This window comes from Ascaphus truei, chromosome 17 (assembly GCF_040206685.1).
Source record: "Ascaphus truei isolate aAscTru1 chromosome 17, aAscTru1.hap1, whole genome shotgun sequence".
In the NCBI taxonomy this organism is placed as follows: Eukaryota; Metazoa; Chordata; class Amphibia; order Anura; family Ascaphidae; genus Ascaphus; species Ascaphus truei.
This window is the reverse complement of record NC_134499.1, coordinates 44244266-44265296: the sequence shown is the minus strand read 5'-3', so window position 1 is coordinate 44265296 and position 21031 is coordinate 44244266. Positions and strand designations below refer to the sequence as shown.

The 21031-nt window shown below is 43.2% G+C and overlaps 1 protein-coding gene and 2 non-coding genes across 3 annotated transcripts in view; all 3 read left to right on the top strand.

Moving 5' to 3' along the window:
• Positions 1–71: 71 nt before the first annotated feature.
• GNL3 (G protein nucleolar 3) overlaps positions 72–21031 on the top strand; it is a 27544-nt gene continuing 6584 nt past the window's right edge. The window contains exons 1-11 of the mRNA XM_075575029.1: positions 72–219; positions 4215–4273; positions 6768–6905; positions 7013–7126; positions 10662–10745; positions 13292–13424; positions 14269–14372; positions 16640–16778; positions 18504–18591; positions 18941–19115; positions 19690–19832. Coding sequence (XP_075431144.1) covers positions 207–219; positions 4215–4273; positions 6768–6905; positions 7013–7126; positions 10662–10745; positions 13292–13424; positions 14269–14372; positions 16640–16778; positions 18504–18591; positions 18941–19115; positions 19690–19832 — 1190 coding nt within the window. The 5' untranslated portion in view covers positions 72–206. The remainder of the gene's footprint in view (positions 220–4214; positions 4274–6767; positions 6906–7012; positions 7127–10661; positions 10746–13291; positions 13425–14268; positions 14373–16639; positions 16779–18503; positions 18592–18940; positions 19116–19689; positions 19833–21031) is intronic.
• LOC142468654 (small nucleolar RNA SNORD19) lies at positions 17219–17293 on the top strand. Its single transcript, XR_012788812.1, has one exon. It is a non-coding gene; the product is annotated as a small nucleolar RNA SNORD19 (small nucleolar RNA).
• Positions 18792–18867, top strand: LOC142468655 (small nucleolar RNA SNORD69). The gene has a single exon (XR_012788813.1). It is a non-coding gene; the product is annotated as a small nucleolar RNA SNORD69 (small nucleolar RNA).

Below are 21031 nucleotides of genomic sequence, written 5' to 3'. Positions count from 1 at the left end.
TAGACTACTATAAAATATCGCGAGTTCCCCTTGTGCTGTGCCCGACCTGTACACGCCCTCACCCTGATTGCTTTTCGGCGCTGCAAATAAACACACGGCAGCGCGGAACGTGTCGTAAATATTGCTGAAGTGAGGAGGTTTTACTGTAAGCGCTTGACGGCTGGAGCACTTTCCGTCTCCACGTGGTGTGAGTGAGATCCGTGACCATGAAGCGGCCGAGTGAGTTCCCATTAAAACAATAGCTGTATTTTCAGCATTTACTTCTGTGTGTTACACAAGGGATAGAAAGTGGCATATATAGAGGTATATTATATATATATCATAGGTGCCACAAACATGGGCTGTGAGATACGCGTCACATCGAGGGACCAGGGTATGTCCGGTAAAACGCGGGGTCATGGCAGTGTCTGTTCCCGGAGAGCGTCCGCGTGGCTCCCGGAGAGCGCCCGCGTGGCTCCCGGAGAGCGTCCCCGTCCCTCGTTCGCCTTCCTTGAAGCGTGAGGGTAGCAGGGAAATGTGAGGAATTACTTCACGGAAAACCCGCTGGAATCGCGTCCCAAGAGCCCAGTACAGTAAGGGAATCCGAAATGCTGGTGACAGACATGAGGCTGAATGCGACATAAAGCCAGACATGAAATATAACCGGATTTACCACGGGTGGGGATATGGGCAGGTTAGCGGTGCCAGGTGGCTCTTCTCTGCCAACAATTTCTATGTTGCATTGAAGACTACGATTTCTGTGTGTGATTAGGCAGACATGTCCCCAGTGCAAGTCCTTGCTGCTTTTCATAATGTATTGCTAACCAACCTCTTGCTGCCTCGGGGACAAGTAGTGCATTGACAGGCCCATTTGGCAGCAACGTCCCGTTAACAGTGTGAATATTCATTGTAAAACATCTGATGTGTGGTATGGATATCTTTATTTAAATAGCACCCAGGGAGTTGTAATACAAGTGCAGAAAACAATATCCGACAGTAGGAAATAATCACTGCCCTGGGAGCCCAGGCATGTTGGGAGATTTGCAGGTGAGGCAATAAGTGCAATAGATGGCAGTGCTTGACCACAATGGTTGTTGGGAGCGACTGGGTGTGTAGCACAGTAGCCATGAGTCCAGGCTATTATCATGTATTTTATAAATATGTAAAGGAGCAATCCGAGCATGGTTTACATTTTTTATTTCCCATGATTTGAAGCACAGGGTCTCTTGAGCTGCACCCCATTAATTTCAGCATGGGACCACCTGCTTCCAGAGAGACCTCTGAATGGGGTGTCAATATCTCTGCGATTTAAAGTCCCTGATCACATGGGCCCATAGGCGGGTGACATAACTGCTTCCTATCTGCTTGCAAGGCCAGGAGTTTTGAAAATTAATCATAATGTGAACCCTGGAGTGTCTACCGGCACTCACTACGGCGGTATGTACCTCTGGTAGCAGGGGGGCGCTGGAGCTGAAATTAATGAGGTTCAGTTCTGGATACCCCCTGCTTCAAGAACCAAATAGACATTTTTTATTCTTCAATCTGTTCTGTAGTACTATAAAGCAGCATAGCAACACACACTACCTCAATCAGATGCGGGGGTGATGGACTGTTAGGCTGGGGCCATGGTGCCTTCATCCGTGCGGAGGCGGGAACGTAAGCATTTGTTTTCCCTGGCCATGGTGGACGGGGCGTTCCAAGGGGCGTCACGGAGCTGTTTCGCACTCATTGGGCGAACCACTCACTTGACCGGCTTGTTGCGCCAAGAAATCAGTTTCAACTGATTTTTTTGCGTTCCACATGGACGCGATCACTGCCCTGAGGCAGTCTGATCGATCAGCACAGTCTGCGGCACCATGGCACCAGCCATAGAAGTGTCTCTTCTCATGCTTTTAACCTGTTCTATGCTGGCTTGGTGGACAGGGCCAGTGATGGCATATTGGGCAGTCCCTCTTAGGGAGACACTTTTGGGGCGACTCGATTGGTTCTATCCCAGAGATTCGTTTGTGGACATGCCTCTTTAAAGGAGCATATGCTACGCAATAATCTACATGTGGATTGTTTTAATTCAACGTAAAAAAAAAGAGTGTGCGCCACTTGCACTCTCTACGGTCCGACTCAAAGGTGGGGAGAGTAGACTCTTCGTGTATACTGAGTGAGAGTGAGTTCCACAAGTGAGGGGCTGTGAAGGAAAACCGTTTACGGCAAGAAAGAGCAAGCAATATAGGTTAAAGGAGGTGGAAAGGGGACAGTTATGGGTAGAGAGCAGGGATATAACAAGATAAAAGCTGATCTGTAGGACTGACGTGATGAACGTAGAGCCTTAAAGTGGAGGATAACTTTTGTAGGTGATCCGGCACTTGATGGGAAGCCAGAAGAGGGACTGAAGGAGATGACCAGAGACTTGGGGGAGTGCAATTATTCTAGCAGCAGAGTTTTGGATAGATTGCAAAAGAGAAAGTTGTGAAGCAGAGAGGCCTGTTGGCAATATGTTACAATAACCCAGCGGTGCACAAACTGGGGGTCGCGAGATTAACTGCAGGGGGCGTGGGGTTTACAGAGGCCCCACGCGCTTCCCAAAGGCACTCAAATGAAGTGCCAGGGAAGAGGCGAAGGCCTCTGTAAACCTTACTTACCGTGGTTCAGCCGGCATCTGGAGACGCAACGTCAAATGACGCTGCAGGGTCATGTGACGTCATGACACCTTGGTTCCCAGCATCTGGGCAAGGACGAGCAAGGGAAGGGGGTGCGTGGAGAGGACAGCCGGCAGGGGGCACTGGGGAAAAATATTGCGCTCCCCTGCTGAGTAACCCATAGGATAAGGGCTTGCAGTGTAGTTTTAGCAGTAGATTGACAGAGGAACGGGTGGTGCAATATTACAGAGGAAGAAGCGACACATTTTAGCAATACCATGAATGGAGGCGGAAAGGAGGAGTCAAATATCACTCCCAGGCAACGTGCTTTGATGACAGGATAGATGGTACTACCGTTTGCTGTGATGGTGGGTGGGGGGGTTATTGGGCCAGGTTTAGAGGGAAATATGAGGGGCTTCATTTTAGACTTAAGTTTTTAAGGTGGCCAGTAGAGACCTGGAACTGGATTGCAGGAGTGAGGGTCGGGGTGGATAGATATATTTGCGTATCATCTGCATAGATGATACCTAAGGCCAAAAGCGTTGATGAGGTCACCAAGTGATAATGTGTAGAGCACAAATAGGAGGTCCCAGAACAGAGCCCTGAGATACACCAACAGTAGACGAAGATATGTTTGTGTAACAGGTACCGAAAATGTGCAGTAGAATATGAAGATGTGATCGACAATATCTTGGGAAGCAGAGATCGAGCAGGATAAATAGGGAAAAAATGACAATGGGATTTTACTTATTGTAGATCATTGGCTACTTACCTTAGTGAGCAGTCCTAATAAATGAGAAGTATGAAAGCCAGATTGTAAAGGGTCAAGGAGGGCATGGGAATTAAGAAAATTGATCATACAGGAGAATGAGAATCTGGGTGACCACTCACTGCATGCTTAGAGGGGAAAATGCCAGATGACAGTGAGGAATTGAAGATATGGGCGAGAGTGGGGACTGAGACTGGAGCAAGAGTTCTGGTAAGGTGTGAGGGGATGGGAGAAGAGAGACCGCTTGGAAAATTCCAAATCTGTAAAAGGAGTAGACAGAAGGAATCTGGATACCATTCCCCTTGCAGTTAACATGATCAGCAAAGGCTTGGTGGGAGGAGAGAGTCAAATACAGGTAAGACAGATTGGATTTGTAAGGCAAAGTAGTGTTTGCCTTGGAGAGCAGAGTTAAAGCAGGCGAGACATTTTGTAGTGCAGAAAATCAGCCTGTGCAATTTCTACCATAGGCGTTCAGAGGAGCCAGTGCAAAGGAAGATTGTTTGCGAATTTAACCTAAGCTGTAGGTTAGCGGTACGTACGGGTGTGCCGGAGCCGAGACGGGGCATATAGATCAAGAGGAGAGAGTTGTAAGGGTTTGCAGGTTGTGATATCGTTTTAGTGGACAAGATCAGAGTTCATATATGTGCAAAATTGTCTAGTGAATCTATAAAGAACTCGATGGTGATTCGTCAATTCTTTTGCTGAAGGTCTAGGAGTAAGACATGGCTCTACTTGCAAGGAAAGTATGCTCCCAACGCCCAGTATGACTAGTAGTTCTCTTCACTTAACTACTGTGGTTCACCTGATTGTTATATCTGTTTTTACTCTTGTAGAACTCAAAAAAGCCAGTAAGCGTTTGACATGTCACAAACGTTATAAGATCCAGAAAAAGGTATGTATTTCGAATCACGCATTTATTTTGTAAATTGTTTTATCTTGGTATAAAAGCTGGCTAACAAACCTGTAGGGTCCAATGCACCTCAGTTGTCTGAATATTCATAACGAACACCTAAGAAATTGTGAGGAAACCAATTTTCTATTGGAAAGTGATCTACATTAAGCTTTTTTTTTTAATGTAAGGCTGCGCTTATAGTACCGGCGACGCGACGTCGCGGCAAAACAAATGCATTGTCACCGTCGCAGCAAAACAAATGCATTGTCGCCATCGCGTGCGCTTATAGTGCACGCAACGGAGCGACAGTGCTACCAGAAATCTGGTAGTCGGTTATTTGATTTTTTTTTTTCAGCGACTGTCTCCCCAGGCGGCCAATTGGGGGCTTCTTCGTGACTCTGCCCTCCCTTTTTATGACGTCATCCAGCGACGTTGCCTAAATTTCCAAATATAACTCGTCACAATAGCGACGGGTGACGTCATCGGTCGCCGGCTGTATAAGCGCAGCCTAAGATGCGCATACTGTGACTGTTTCTTTAAAAATACATCTAATTCTCTCATGTCAATATTGACGGGCAGCTCCTCCTACTGTTTTTGCCCCATTTTTAGAGTGGGAATTGGGGGGTCCCCCTCAGTCCAACACCCCTCCGGTGCCGTCTTGCTTCCCGAGTTACTGATTCTTACCAGGTTTAAATCCCTTCAGGGGAATCAAAATGGCTAGGTAGAATGGCCTAAAAGGTCAAATTGTGTACCTTGCACTACACCAATATTAAAGGAGGGAAAACAAATAAATGGTGACCTATGTGATAACGGAACAAAAACTGCAATAAAGGGTGCGGAGGTGGTGCTGGCAGGGATGGGGTTAATGATGAACACAGAAAAGAAAGAAAGCTCCCTAATGGCCGCACAAGAGAACACCTATGCCTATATGAAAAGTTACTATTGATTAATAAATGATTAAAATATATTTATTGCAGCAATACCAACGTGAACCAAAGTGAATAAAATAATTAAATTAAAAACGGAGAAGGTAACTGTGTGCTCTTATTCAAACCGACAGTGTAAGCTGGGAACAACTATGTCAATCAGGATGTCCCACTGCTATATAATTATACTAGCAGGGGTAGTAGTTCCAATACAATTCTGTGTCGTTTGAGGACTACTCCTAAATTAGAGAATGGAGAGTATAGCCAAATATAGTGTGTGCGCTCAAAAATAATGTGGTGTGTTTAATTGAGCCAGCTTGATGCAAATATATGTAGATATACACACACAATTGTACCAGACCATCAGGTTCAAAGGTTAATGAACCTATAGATCTGTCATGGTAAGCAATATACAGCTATCTCAAGATCACAAAGTATGTGTCTTGTACTCGGAACCATATCAATTAGAGAGTAGTCCGAGTGTTGTGCTTCCCATTGAAGGCTCCGAAACACTCTAACTGAGAAAAGGCAACAGACCTCTCCGATATAGCCAGCGCACTAGGTGGTAGCGCTTACCTTCTCCGTTTTTAATTTAATTATTTTATTCACTTTGGTTCACGTTAGTTTTGCTGCAATAAATATATTTTAATCATTTATTAATAAATAGTAACTTTTAATATAGGCATAGGTGTTCTCTTTTGCGGCCATTAGGGAGCTTTCTTTCTTTTCTGTGTGAAACAAAATGGCTGCCAGATCTCAGCCAGTATGAAGCTGCAACATCGGTTGTTGCTTCCTATTGTGTAGCCATTTAAACCCCCTTTAAAAACCGGAAAGTAATACTCGTAACGTCACCGGTTAAGTATCTCTGCAAGCGAGGGTCCCGGAGCTGACCATGCGGTTTAATCCGGTGAAAAGGTTTGTTAGGGTGAACGGCTCCTACAAGGCATATTCTTGTTGAACTTGCCACACTACACGTCCAATATTTAAATACTGTAAGTGTGTTCTACTTTTCTTTGAAATCAAATTCACAAATGTCTCACATTCATTCCAGGTATGCCAGATAATGAAAGGAAATATATTTTAAGTTTATTCACATTCTGACTGGCTCAGTCAACATGGCAATGATTAAAGTAACACATTTTTATTTTTATGTTTTACTTTTCATATTTTGGGTTGGATAGTCCAATAGAATTTGAGCTGTGCCATGGGGACCTCTGGCAGTGAGTTTGTCTTGGCAACCAGCTGGTTCCCTTATGAAACATACTGGCCACCAAATTGAAAATGCCAACTTCTTCATTGCTACAATGAGAAATATGACTTTAGAAGTGTGGCAAATGTCCTATTTTCCCAAATAAGAATTAAAAAGGAAAAAAAACTCAGACGGAAAATCTTAGAGCTTTGGGCATTTCAGAGCTAAGATAGCACAGTTCTGAATACGCATTTAGAAGGAGCACATGAAGCGCACGTTATTGGTGCTTAAGTAGATGATGATAGAGAGAGAGAGGTGAGATCTTCATACAGGACAAGTGGAACTGCTTTTATTTAGGGTTCTTATTTTTTCCCGTAAGGTCAGAGAACACAACCGAAAGGTAAAAAAAGAAGCAAAAAAACGTGTTTATAAAAAGCAGAAGAAGGACATTAGCATCCCCAATGATGCTCCCTTCAAGGAAGATATCCTTCGGGAAGCAGAGCTGAGAAAGCAAAGGGTAATTTTAATATTATTTACGTGTGTTTCATGTTCTCTGCTGAAAAATGATGTTGCGCAGAATGAGAAAACGTGTACTTTTCCAGTCATTTAGTTTTTTCCTTTTAGCGAGAGGAACTGAAGAAAGCCCAAAAACTGGAGCGACAGAATGAAGTGGCAAAGAAAAGGAATTTGGAAGAGCGAAAAAAAGACACGACTGAAAAGAAGCAGTCACAGAAAAAGGTAGCCTGCTTATCTCGTGTGCTACGTGTATTACAGGGTCTGCTTATCTCGTGTGCTACGTGTATTACAGGGTCTGCTTATCTCGTGTGCTACGTGTATTACAGGGTCTGCTTATCTCGTGTGCTACGTGTATTACAGGGCCTGCTTATCTCGTGTGGCACGTGTATTACAGGGTCTGCTTATCTCGTGTGGCACGTTTATTACAGGGCCTGCTTATCTCGTGAGCTACCTTTATTACAGGGTCTGCTTATCTCGTGTGCTACGTGTATTACAGGGTCTGCTTATCTCGTGTGCTACGTGTATTACAGGGTCTGCTTATCTCGTGTGGCACGTGTATTACAGGGTCTGCTTATCTCGTGTGGCACGTGTATTACAGGGCCTGCTTATCTCGTGTGGCACGTGTATTACAGGGCCTGCTTATCTCGTGTGGCACGTGTATTACAGGGCCTGCTTATCTCGTGTGGCACGTGTATTACAGGGTCTGCTTATCTCGTGTGCTACGTGTATTACAGGGTCTGCTTATCTCTCGTGCTACGTGTATTACAGGGTCTGCTTATCTCGTGTGGCACGTGTATTACAGGGTCTGCTTATCTCGTGTGCTACGTGTATTACAGGGTCTGCTTATCTCGTGTGGTACACAAACACAGATGCTTGTTTTTACTACAGCATTCTGTAGATGTCAGTATGGAAGGGTTAAAGTTAGCGGCCAGTATAATCAGCCTCACACTGATGAAACCCAAAATGTAGAAACCGCTGTCTGTGAGTAGGTTACTGGCTCTGCGCTTCTTTAACCCAGGCTGTGATGAAAAGCTGTGTAATATGGCAGGCAGAAGATTATAAGGGTTCATGTTAAATGGACACGAAGCAAAAGGTGACAACACAGTGTACTCATTTGCATGTCATTAACCAGAATCCTGACTGCAGTAGAAGTATTGTATGCTTAGAAATGATGGTGAAAAGCAGGGTTGTATGAGACCTGTGAATGTACTCGCGTGATATAATGGTTTATTTATAAATTGCACAATTTGCAATTATATGGTCTTAAATCATTATTATTACAGCTGAACCCCGTTATAACGCGGTGCTCAGGTCCACATAATGAGACTGCGTTATAACCAGGATCGCGAAATGGCCTCCGTGCGAGGACTTACCCGGCATCATCTGCAGCTCTCTCCTCTCCGCAGCTCTCTTCTCTCCCTGTGTCCACGTGCACGGCGCACTTCTCCAATGTTTATTATTATAACATTCAATGCTTTATTGCTAACAGCCACACATACACACACCTCCCCCCTACACTAATAATGTTACCATACCATGCACAAATCGAACCCATCACCCTTCATACACTGGTAGTGATTCTCTAGCTGCTACACCATTTGATTGGAGTGATGTCATTGACTCTGAACAAAAACTTAACTTCTACTGCACAGTACTGCCTTTCAGGGAGGTGTGTGTCCGTTAGCAATAAAGCATTTAATTATCTATCTATCTCTATCCTATAAAAAAAACTAAGTGCGCAATCTAACACAATGAAACAAGAAAATGTACCATTAAATGCTGCCACAGTGTAGGAACTATACACAATAGTACAATATATGAAACAGAGAAAAACACAGGCGCAAGATAATGGTATACAGCTAATACATAAATTAAATAGACTAGGGACAATGTAAATGACCATGAAATGAAGAGACAGAATATGGTGAAAGTACTTTGTATTCTTTAAAACTGCGCAACAGTAGAGAGCTACTACAAAGTAGCAGATAAATCAGGCATGTAGAATACATAAAATCCTCTCCTTCCAGCTGCTCTGTTTGGCGATCAGCCCTGGCTCCACGTGGAACGCTGAGTCTCCGCGCGCTGATACAGGTCTGTCCACAGCTGCCTGCAGATTTCTCCCTGCTAGCCCTCAGTCTCGCGAGATCGCGAGTATGACGTCACGATGTGAAAGTCCGTCAAACGGGGACGCAGGAGATATCAACACAAAAATTGCTGTGTGTGTAAGATACTGGTAATCCAGAGAGTAGGGAAAGCTATAGAAATGTTCTTTAAGCCTCCACCCTACGCGTTTCGATTTAATGAAAAGACTTTGTCAGGGGAATGTGGTTGTGTATCTTGCTGGTAGCTTTATAGGCTATACTGGTTCCCAATAGGTTAATTGGCTAACCAATGCCCACATACCTTCTGGATACACAAGAACATTATCTGAATAAAAGACATACATGGCGAACACATAAATTTCATAGTTAAAAATGATATAGCTAAACAAACAATTTTAACAAATAATAAAAAGATTAATATTAAATCAAATACAATTACATATATGGAATAATGATGCAAGGTTGATGAAAATATAAAATAAAACATCCTAACCAAAATTCATGTGTGTATAGATTCGGTATGGTTGAGATATGGACATATATACAATTATAATAACATATAGGGTTATTTTTTTTATATAGATATTTTATACAACATTCCTTATAAAGTGAATATAGAAAGTAGAATAAATACAATAATATAAATTAGATAAAGTAAAGCAGAGAATTGTGTATAGTGATTAGTAGGCATTCCAACTACTGGGATCTAAACAGATTTTAATTCCTGCATCTAAGCAGGAATATTTAACATGTAAAATTACTGCATAAATGCACCAAGATCTATGTCTGTATTGAGACCAAGTGAAACCAGTGTCTTCATGGTATGGATCCACTTGGTCTCAAGCTTGGAGATGGCATTGATGTTATTGCCACCCCTCCAATTTATAGTTAATTTATCAATTCCAATAAACTGAATGCCTACAGGATCGCGATTGTGTTCTTACCAAAAGTGTCTCCCTCCCAGCAGCCTAGTGAAGGCTCTGATACATCCCATTAGTATTTGGCTGCCATAGAGGACGTAGGAGAAAAGAGAAAATTTACCTTCCGATATTTGTTCCAGTCCCGCTCTGGCGGCGCTCGTCCCTCCCCGTTAGTCTTATATTTGATATATTCATGTCTTGTGCTTCCTTCGAGAGCGCTGACAGAAATTACTTAAGCTGCGGCTGCATGCGTGCCGGAGCGTCTGGTGGCATGTGCACCCGTTTCAGCCGCGGCCTGTGGTCTGTGGCTGTGCTTGTAGTGGAGAGCAGGAGATCCGACCGGGGGGGGCGGCCATGACGTCACGCGGCTGATTCGCCCTCATTGGCTGAACCGCCACCATGACATGGCCAATGCTCGGCCGCCGCTCCAAAAGACAAAAATCTCGTGTCTTGTCCAAGGCGGTCGCGCATCGCGGCTTGTGCGCTCACGCCTACTGGGGCCTGCCCCGTAGAAGACCGGGAGTGCGCGCCACAGCAGTCACTGGAGACCTGGCCCGAGGTGGGTAACGCCTGCTCATAGTGCTCACAAGTGCTTGTCCTATCACAGTATTTGGCTGCCATAGAGAACTTGATGCAACAAATTGGTTGGTAAGTTTCCTCTTGCTTGGTATTGGTACGTGTAAAAATGTGTTGCTCTGTTTCTATTTAAACCTGTCCCCTTGTTCCCATCCCTAGGAAAAAAATACTAAAGACAAGTCGAAATCGAAAAAAAAGCCATGTGATAACTCGAGGAAATCATTGTGTTGCGAAGTGAATAAGGTGGGTGCTGGGGGGGTATAAAATTAACGAAAAAAAAATATTTACAATACTACACACAGTTTGTTTGCAAAATTGTAACTTTGAATGAATTAATGTGGGCACTATCGCACTACCTGTGCAGTCAATAGGGGTTTCTGTGCACGTTATTTATTTTTGAAAATCGTAATCCTTGCGTTTTATTTATAAAATGTTTTACCAGGAAGTAATACATTGAGTTACCTCTCGTTTTCAAGTATGTCCTGGGCAGAGTTATGATGCCATGCATGGTTACAAATACATAGTTGCATTAAGTGAGAAGGGTTATACATTATATACAAGACATTGCATGCACAGTTAAAGATATATCTTTAGACCAGATTAAAATGTGAGACCGCTTTAGTTTTGAAAGAACTTAGACTGGTGGTGGCTGTGAGAGTCTCCGGTAGGTTGTTCCAGTTTTGGGGTGCACGGTAAGAGGAGGAGCGGCCGGATACTTTGTTGAACCTTGGGACCATGAGCAGTCTTGGAGTCAGATCTCAGAGGATAAGTGCTGCATGTGGTAGGGGTGAGGAGCTTGTTCAGATAGGCAGGTAGCTTGCCCAAGAAGTCTTTGAAGGAAAGATGAACAATGCGCGTAGACTCAAGTGATGTGTGTTGTAGTTGCATTGGAGGACAAAGCGACATAGTGAGTTGTAGAGGGTGTCAAGTTTGCCAAGTTGCATTTGGGTTGCCGTGCCATATACTATGTCTCCATAGTCTATAATTGGCATCGGCATCTGCTGTGCAATGCGCTTTCTGACCAGCAGACTTAGGCTGCGCTTATACAGACAGCGACGCGACCGATGACGTCACCCGTCGCTATTGCGACGAGTTGTATTTTGACGTTTAGGCGACGTCGCTGGATGTCATAAAAGGGGAGGGCAGGGGCACGGAGAAGCTCCCGATTGGCTGCAAGGGGAGACCGTTGCCGAAAAAAATCAAATATCAGTGACTTCCAGATTTCTGGTAGCACTGTAGCACTGTCGCTCCGTCGCGTGCTCTATAAGCGCCCTTGACGGCGACAATGCATTTGTTTTGCCGCGCTGTCGCGTCGCCGGCACTATAAGCGCAGCTTTAGGGAGGATTTGTTTCTGTATAGTACATCTAGTTTGACATAGGTTTTGTATATCCGGTTATCAATGTGCAACCCAAATGTTAAATTGGAGTCAAACCATATGCCCAAATATTTGAAACTAGTAACAGGGGCAAAGATAGTATTAAATTTGGTTCTGATCTGGAGCTCATTCAAAGGGACCTTTAGAAATTTAGACTTGGTCCCAAATACCATTGTTAGTCTTGTCAGTGTTTAAAAACTGTTTTGTGAAATCAAATTTTCAAGTCTCGGTCAGATTGAAGTACATGTCCACGGTCAGACAGGCTAGGGCTGTGCGCATATAAGATTGTCACTTGCATACATGCGTATTGAAGCTCCTTTACAGCTGTAGGAAGATCATTAATGAACACTGAGAAGAGTAGGGGCCCCAGAACAGAGGCTTGCGGGACACCACAGGTTATATCCAAGGGGTTGGAGTTGGTAGCCGAGAGACACGCTAGGCTAAGGCCCCGCTGCCTCGGACAGCGCACCCGCACTGCAAACAGGCGGCGCGTTGAGAGGCACTTCATGCTATCTGTGGTCCACAGAAAGCATTTGTGCGGGGGCGTGGCCAAAACTGGTCGGGGGCGGGGCCACGACAGACACCGGCCAAACTAACATATGTTTGTTTTCCTCCCTGAGACTCGTACCATATATGCCTCATACCAGAAATCTTTGCACAAACACTTTCCCTCCCAAATAAGCCAGGCATTAACACAGGGTGTTGGCATAGGAAGTGGGTCTGCAGAGTGGAGAGTGAAACACACGCACCCAGACTAGTTCCTGCTCGGTCACGTGCCCCTCTGATTGACGCCGGCCAAACTAAAAAACACACGGAGCTCAGCATTCAGCATTCCCTCCTCCCGAATGGAACCGGGCCGGCCAAAAGTTAAAATAAATAAATAAAAGCCATGACACACACACAGCTCAACAGGCCGCCTCCCTCCCGTAGCTCCTTCCCTGCTCCCCTCCTTACCTCCTCATTGGCTCACACGCGCACCACGTGACGCGTCAACGCTTCAGAACACCACCACCTGGTAGCACTGGCCGGCTGACGCGTCACAGCACGTAGTGAGCCACGGAGGGAGGAGGCAGCGGGGACCAACAGGTTGCAGGTAAAGGGCTGGTGGCGCACGCGGCTTCGCGCGCCGCCGGACGCAGCGGGACCAAAGCCTTAGGATCTACATGATGGGTAGGAATTAAACCAGTTTAAAGCATGCTTCCCTATTCCAGAGCACTGGAGTTTGTTTAGCAAGATAACGTGATCAACAGTGTCAGAGGGGTTAGCAAAAATGTAAATAAAGCTGCAGCAGAATTACTACAAATGCGCTCTACATATTTGCACAGTGTGTGGTCCATCAGTGCGGGCCCTTCCTGCAGTGTGGCTATTTAGGGTGCATTATGGACCCTGCCTATGTAATGTATCCTCCTTTAGGTGATTGAGGCTTCTGATGTTGTCATGGAAGTTTTGGATGCCAGAGACCCTCTAGGCAGCCGCTGTGTGCAAGCAGAACAAGCCGTTCTCCAATTTCCAAACAAAAAACTGCTACTTGTTCTCAATAAAATCGGTAAGTGATAGGCACATGTTTTGGAAGGGTCATTAGGCCATAGATGACAGTTGTGTGGCTCTTTCTAGATCCAAAAGCGTTCTGTAGTGGCTAGTCTTATTTTTTTTATTTGTAATTTAGCGAGTCAATAGGGAAGCAGATCTGCCAAATGTTTCTATGTACATTACCAACCATGAAATAAAATCTGCCCTGCTGAATAATACGTCTGTTCACACTAGTGCACCTCGCAGAGAGGTAAGTTAATTACAAAGTGTGCTGATTGCATTCTGCGGCCCCAAATAAAAGGAAAGCTTGTTTTTAGCAACATCAAACGTGTCGACCCTTTATAGTGATGTTATTTTTTTTTTGTTTTTTTTTTATGGACATTACTTGTGGGTTTTTATTTTGTTGTTTTTTTAAGTATTGGCATTTGTTACCTCGATGGGGAGATGTGAGGATATGTCAGGCAGGCTGAAGTAACCATGAAGACTGTCTGATCAAACTCCTCCCTTTGTCTAGTATTCTATTAAGAGTCCGGTCCTCTAAAATGTTTGAGAAAATAAGCAAAGCCCTGGCATTGGTGATGTCTTTATCGAGGTGTCTACATGCTGTAACACTACAGAGGCTGAACTGAAAAGAAAGCAGTAGTGCCGTCTAATTACAAGCAAGATGGCTTTTGCTAAACAAGGATGGAAAGATCTTAAGACCCCATTTAATTTAATAATGATATATTTGTTAAACTGTGGTTTATTTGAAACCACTTTTTTATATAGAGTTAAGAGTACACTTCAAACACTATCTGTATCTTCATTTTTATACAACACCAAAGTGCACGTGTGGTTACAGTGTGTGCCTTACATCTTAGATCTGGTGCCCAAGGAAAACTTGGAGAAATGGCTGCAGAACTTGAAGAAAGAGCTTCCAACTATAGCTTTTAAATGCTCGACGCAAGTACAGGAAAAAAACCTGGTAAATATTGAAGCGTTTGTCAGATGGGTTGCTGTTAATATATCTTTAATGGGTAACCTGCAAGAAAGGTATTTGGGGGGGTGGAGAGTCCTTTTGTAGATGAATCCTGAGGTTCTGTATACTTTAATTTAATATCAATGTGAGGTCATTTTACTTGTGAACACATGCAATTACCGGTGATTTTACTTGTGAACACATGCAATTACCGGTGATTTTACTTGTGAACACATGCAATTACCGGTGATTTTACTTGTGAACACATGCAATTACCGGTGATTTTACTTGTGAACACATGCAATTACCGGTGATTTTACTTGTGAACACATGCAATTACCGGTGATTTTACTTGTGAACACATGCAATTACCGGTGATTTTACTTGTGAACACATGCAATTACCGGTGTTTTTCCCACTTGCTTAGTGCTCCAAATCCCATAATGTATTGGTGGTTTTGTGATCTCAGAGACTGTACAATCCAGCTGGGGTTGCTGGAGCCTTTCACCGTGCACTTCTGTAGTGTACATTCTCTCACCGTGCACTTCTGTAGTGTACATTCTCTCACCGTGCACTTCTGTAGTGTACATTCTCTCACCGTGCACTTCTGTAGTGTACATTCTCTCACCGTGCACTTCTGTAGTGTACATTCTCTCACCGTGCACTTCTGTAGTGTACATTCTCTCACCGTGCACTTCTGTAGTGTACATTCTCTCACCGTGCACTTCTGTAGTGTACATTCTCTCACCGTGCACTTCTGTAGTGTACATTCTCTCACCGTGCACTTCTGTAGTGTACATTCTCTCACCGTGCACTTCTGTAGTGTACATTCTCTCACCGTGCACTTCTGTAGAGTACATTCTCTCACCGTGCACTTCTGTAGTGTACATTCTCTCACCGTGCACTTCTGTAGTGTACATTCTCTCACCGTGCACTTCTGTAGTGTACATTCTCTCACACCTACAGGCCGATTTTGAAACCTTTTTGCCAGTATTTTGATAGAACCCTACGGGATATAATGGAATCTCTGTGCTGTGATGGAAGTATAGATCCCTACGGGATATAATGGAATCTCTGTGCTGTGATGGAAGTATAGAACCCTACGGGATATAATGGAATCTCTGTGCCGTGATGGAAGTATAGAACCCTACGGGATATAATGGAATCTCTGTGCCGTGATGGAAGTATAGAACCCTACGGGATATAATGGAATCTCTGTGCTGTGATGGAAGTATAGAACCCTACGGGATATAATGGAATCTCTGTGCCGTGATTGAAGTATAGAACCCTACGGGATATAATGGAATCTCTGTGCTGTGATGGAAGTATAGATCCCTACGGGATATAATGGAATCTCTGTGCTGTGATGGAAGTATAGAACCCTACGGGATATAATGGAATCTCTGTGCTGTGATGGAAGTATAGAACCCTACGGGATATAATGGAATCTCTGTGCTGTGATGGAAGTATAGAACCCTACGGGATATAATGGAATCTCTGTGCCGTGATGGAAGTATAGAACCCTACGGGATATAATGGAATCTCTGTGCCGTGATGGAAGTACAAGCTCATTTATACTTAAAGTTGGGCTGTAAGCTCTGGTGCTGGGATGATCTATTGTCTGGTTCTGTTTGCAATAATTGTAGCTCACTGTAGTGTATCGTCTGTTTTGTGAAGCGCTGAGTACATTGTGCTATATAAATAGAAATCTACATACACGTTGCCCTTGTTTGGTATTTTTATAATGCCAGAAGCTTTGACTTGGGCAGCACAATTCCGATGACCTATGATCAAGAGTAGATACATTGCAGATTGTGTATATTCTTGAATTGCAAATGACATAAGATTGCAGTGTTCATTTCTCGAATCATGGGAATTTTGACTTTTTGTTGACAAACTAATTAAAAGTAAAAGGGCATAGGCCCGTCCTACCAGGAAACAAAGTGAGACCTAGAAGTGTTTTTAGTTCTGTAAAATGAGTGCTGGAAATGTGAGTGCTGATGGTGTTCATAAAGTTTGAGTTGAAACAGAATGAAAGCATACATAACTAGTGTATGAAGAGCACAAAATCCAACTCCGATATCTACATCTGATAATCTCCAGTCTTTAAAATGTGTGCTACCGTGTGCATGGGGAAAAAAGGCAAGATGCAAATTGGATGTACTATGTTCGTTATAGACCCAAGAGTTAGTTTCAGAGACCACGCCGTTTTTTAAGATGTTTAACCATTTTTAATTAAAACATTTTTTTTCCCCCATTTTTCTACTCCAAAGCAAGAGACGAAAGCGAAGGTTAAACCTGGTTGTATTGATGTGACCAGAGGTACGCTCTGCCTCGGAGCAGATGCTTTGCTGAAGATTCTTCATAGCCTTTGTCCCTCACAAAACGAAGTCATTAAAGTTGGATTAATAGGTAAGAAAGATGATTTTATTTATCCATGCACATGAGGCTATAACCACAAGTTATAGAAAACATCACAGGTATCTGTATATAGACCTATTTTGGACAAAGCAGTGTATGCACTAGAACAGCGGTGCACAAACTGGGGGGCCTGAGATTTTTTTTGGGGGCGGGAGAGCGGGGCACGGGCGGTTGCAGACTTCCCGCGCTCTTCCCCAAGGCATTTAAAGTAAATGCTGGGGAACAGCGCGAGGCCTCTGCAACCTCCTACTTGCTGCGGTTCGTTCAGGACACGTGACGATGGCAACGCCGCGGGTCACGTGACGTCACACGACCCGCTGTCAATTGATGCCGGGTGAGGTAAGGGGGGAGGGGGTCGCAACATCCGAGGGGGGGGGGGGGGCACCAAAAAAAATTTGCACGCCCCTACACTAGAACCTTTCTGATAAGGTGAGCCAAGAGAAGATTTCAAACAGTCTGATTTGCTGCTAAAGACGTTCCGCTCCAACTCTGATCTCATTAAAATGGAACTGAACTTCCTGGTTTCCTCTTGCCTTTGTATGAGTTTACAAACCACTAAACCTCCCATTATACGGAGCTGATAGTCCCTCATTTCTAAACAATGTTTAAAGATGTAACCCATACCTGTTGGCCAAATAGCAAAATATTATCACTATATTATTCAGACTATCATTTTTGCACAAGATTCCTTGGGAATATTGGCGTATACCAAGACAATGGTACACTCGACAATACCACTTATTCAAAGAGTGCAAGGGAGGGTAAGAGGGGACTTACTTAGAACCAGGCCCTTTTATAATCAGAAGTTCCTATAGAAGTAGCTGCATCCTGTGTATTTTACTCCTCATGGTGATCATATTATAAAGATTACATACAGCTCAACCCTGTTATAGCGCGATCCGCTACAACGCGAATCGCTTATAATGCGGTCTGAGCGTGGCTTCCAATTTAAAACACCTCCAAGGTTTTTTTTTTACATTTTTATTAGAACATTCAATGCTTTATTGATAACGGACATACATACTTACACCCCCCCCTTCCCCCTACACTAATAATGTTACCATACCATGCAGGAATCAATCCCATGACCATCATACACTGGTAGTGATTCTGTAGCTGCTACACCATAGGATTGGTGTGATGTCATTGACTCATTGAACAAACGTAACTTCTACTGCACAGTACTGAAAGGCAGTACTGTGCAGTAGAAGTTAGGTTTGTTCATAGTCAATGACATCACACCAATCCTATGGTGTAGCAGCTACAGAATCACTACTAGTTTATGAAGGGTGATTGGTTCACTTCCTGCATGGTATGGTAAAATTATTAGTGTAGGGGGGAGATGTATGTATGTCCGTTAGCAATAAAGCGTTAAATGTTATAATAAAAAAAACCTTTGAAATGTGTGCCGTGGACCAGCCTGATGCTGCGGATACCGGGTAAGTCCTCGCGTGGAGGCCATTTTGCGATCCTGGTTATAACGCGGTCATTATGTGGACCCCGAGCACCGTGTTATAGCGAGGTTCACTGTACTTGGTAAATCTGTTTTTTCTTGATTGTTTGCAACAATAAATGGCCAGGTAAAAGGCACTGCCGGTTTGGAATAGGGAGCCGCCGACTCCTTCCTTTAAGTAACTCTTCTGTCCTTGTTCTTTTTAACTCTACATTTTGAACCCATTGAAAGTGGTTTCTTAACAACTCCACTTTTGTCTCTAGGATTTCCAAATGTGGGGAAGAGCAGCTTAATCAACAGCCTGAAACAAATTCGCATCTGTAATGTTGGGGCATTAAGAGGCACGACAAAGTAAGAGCAAACTTCATATAATTCTCAGACGTGTACAAAAAAGCAAAGCTAGTTGTGACACTAGTTAGCAGAGCAAATTCACATTTGTATTCCAGGCTTGGTCTACAAAACTTGTACCTTTTTCGAGCTTGCGATTTAACTTAATTGGAAGGGAGTTATTTCTATTTTGACTTAATGTTAACACAAGCCCTGTTCTGTTTTACATGAAGCATGATGACGCCTTGGAACTGACATTACCATGGAGGGTCCGTTCAATCCAACTCTGATCTTCATGTATATTAACCCATTATTGCTTTGCATGTTTGGCATTGCTGAGTTTTTGCATAAATCAGTTCTCTCAAATCCTTAGGAAATTGCAAGAAGTGAATATTGACAAGCAAATCAAAATGTTTGACGGTCCTGGTCTAATAGTCTCTCCCAATAACCCGACTATTGCTGTCGCATTGAGACGTACATCTGAAAGTGAAGATGACGACATATTAAATGCAGCGAATATCATTTTGAAACACAGCAATAAGCAGCAGGTAATAATTTTTATAGAATTTTAGACGCTAGATTTTCTCTGCTAGATCACGCGCCTCCTAAAAATTAGACAGCTGACAAAACTAGCGTGTTAACCGTTTAGCTGCTAGAAGAAGCAGTCGGTCTGCAGTTCATCTAATTTCATAGCAGTCTTGTTACCAGAGTGAGATCTAGACCCGACGTTTGTCTGATGCAGAAGGGACTGTTGGATCCAACTCTTCTGGTTTTATTTACGTTGTTTATTCCTGTGTGCCTGGACCAGGGAGCTCTACACAGTATTTCCATAGAAAGCAAAGAGGACATTGACTGTTTGGTAACTTTGCCACCGACTTATAGGTAGTTTGTTTCGCTCACTAGCTTTTCTCTCCCCCACCCCACCTTCTTTAACAGTGGAAATAAATGTTTTAAAACAGTGACAATAAAATGTTTGCCAGACATACTTATGAAAACTTCTGTTTCTTGCCTTTGATCCCTTTCCCAGTAATGTTACTGTTATTTTCCGCCCTTGTTCCTTCTCTGGTACTTGTGCACCATTTCATTCCTATGGCAGAACTCGGTCTTGTGCTCTTGTTACAGATCATGTTACAGTACAATATTGCAGACTTCAGAAATTCCTTGGAGTTTTTAACTTTACTTGCTCATAAAAGAGGGATGCTGAAAAAGGGAGGATTAGCTGATGCAGAGTGCGCCGCTAAACTGTTGCTTAACGATTGGATGGGGTAAGTGAATGTCTTGCCTGAGAGAATCTTTTCCTTCCTTACAATGCTGACAATAGAACAGTGTTTCCCAAACTGAGAGACCCAGAGTACTTGCATGGAGCGATGCAGAAAGGGGCAAAGAAAAAGGACTGACAAATATACATAAAACGGGATAAAGGACTGCAAGAAATGAATAGAAAATATTGTGTTCCTGGTAGAGAAACTTTTAGGCACTCCTGTTTTCCGAATTTTTAATTTAGTTTTTTTCCGGTGTGTTCAATTTATTAAGAAAATCTATTGATCAATAATAAAGTAAAATAATTGGAAAAAAAATAAGCTTTGAATTTGGGGTTTCAGGGTACTTTAACTTCATTCTCCGCTTGTTTCCTTTTCCTGGTACAAGTGGAGAAACTCGATAGGAAATGACGCTGTCAGTAATGTTTGCACAATCTAACGGTTGTCTGCATTACTAATTATATTTGCCTGAATCCTTATTCTGTTACATGATGTTGTTTTTTAGGGACCCAAGCCTTGTTCATCTTCCCTTCTGCACAAAAGGGGCCCCAAAGACAAAACAAATAATTTTGGGGCCCAGTTAAAAGTTTGGTAGCAATTGCCATATATAAAAAAATATATACTGCTGCTTTATTGGGGATGCAATCCATGATCCTGACTTACTGCAGTGCATCTCAACCCTATTATCACTGAGCCTCAGCCAGATAACACCTAGACATTGGTGATTATACCTAAAATATTGTCTGCAAAGTGCAGTCACAAGTGTCTGATCATTTTTGGTTTATACAGATGTGCATATTACAGCTGGGTATCACCACACAATATAGATTTTTTTGCGATTGACATGAGGTACATCGTAAAGCTGCAATTCAAGTTCCCGAGGTTTTTTTGTTTAGTTTTTTTTTTACTTCAATAGTTTCATGTGGGCAATCTCTACTTGGCTAAAGAACTCTCCGTCTATTGATCGGCAAAGTTTGGCGACATCTTTAAATATGGGAACTGTAAATGGTTGCTATAGCAACAAGCATGCTTTTAAAAATAGAATACAAGAAAATTGGTCTTTCAAAGTTGTTGTTTTTTTTTACTACAGAACTGATTTTATTTTAAAAAAAACACACATGCAGGATATTGCTTGAATTGCAGCTTTAAGTATTTCATTCAATGTGTGTATACACAGCACATTAAGTGAGAATCAAGTTGATTTT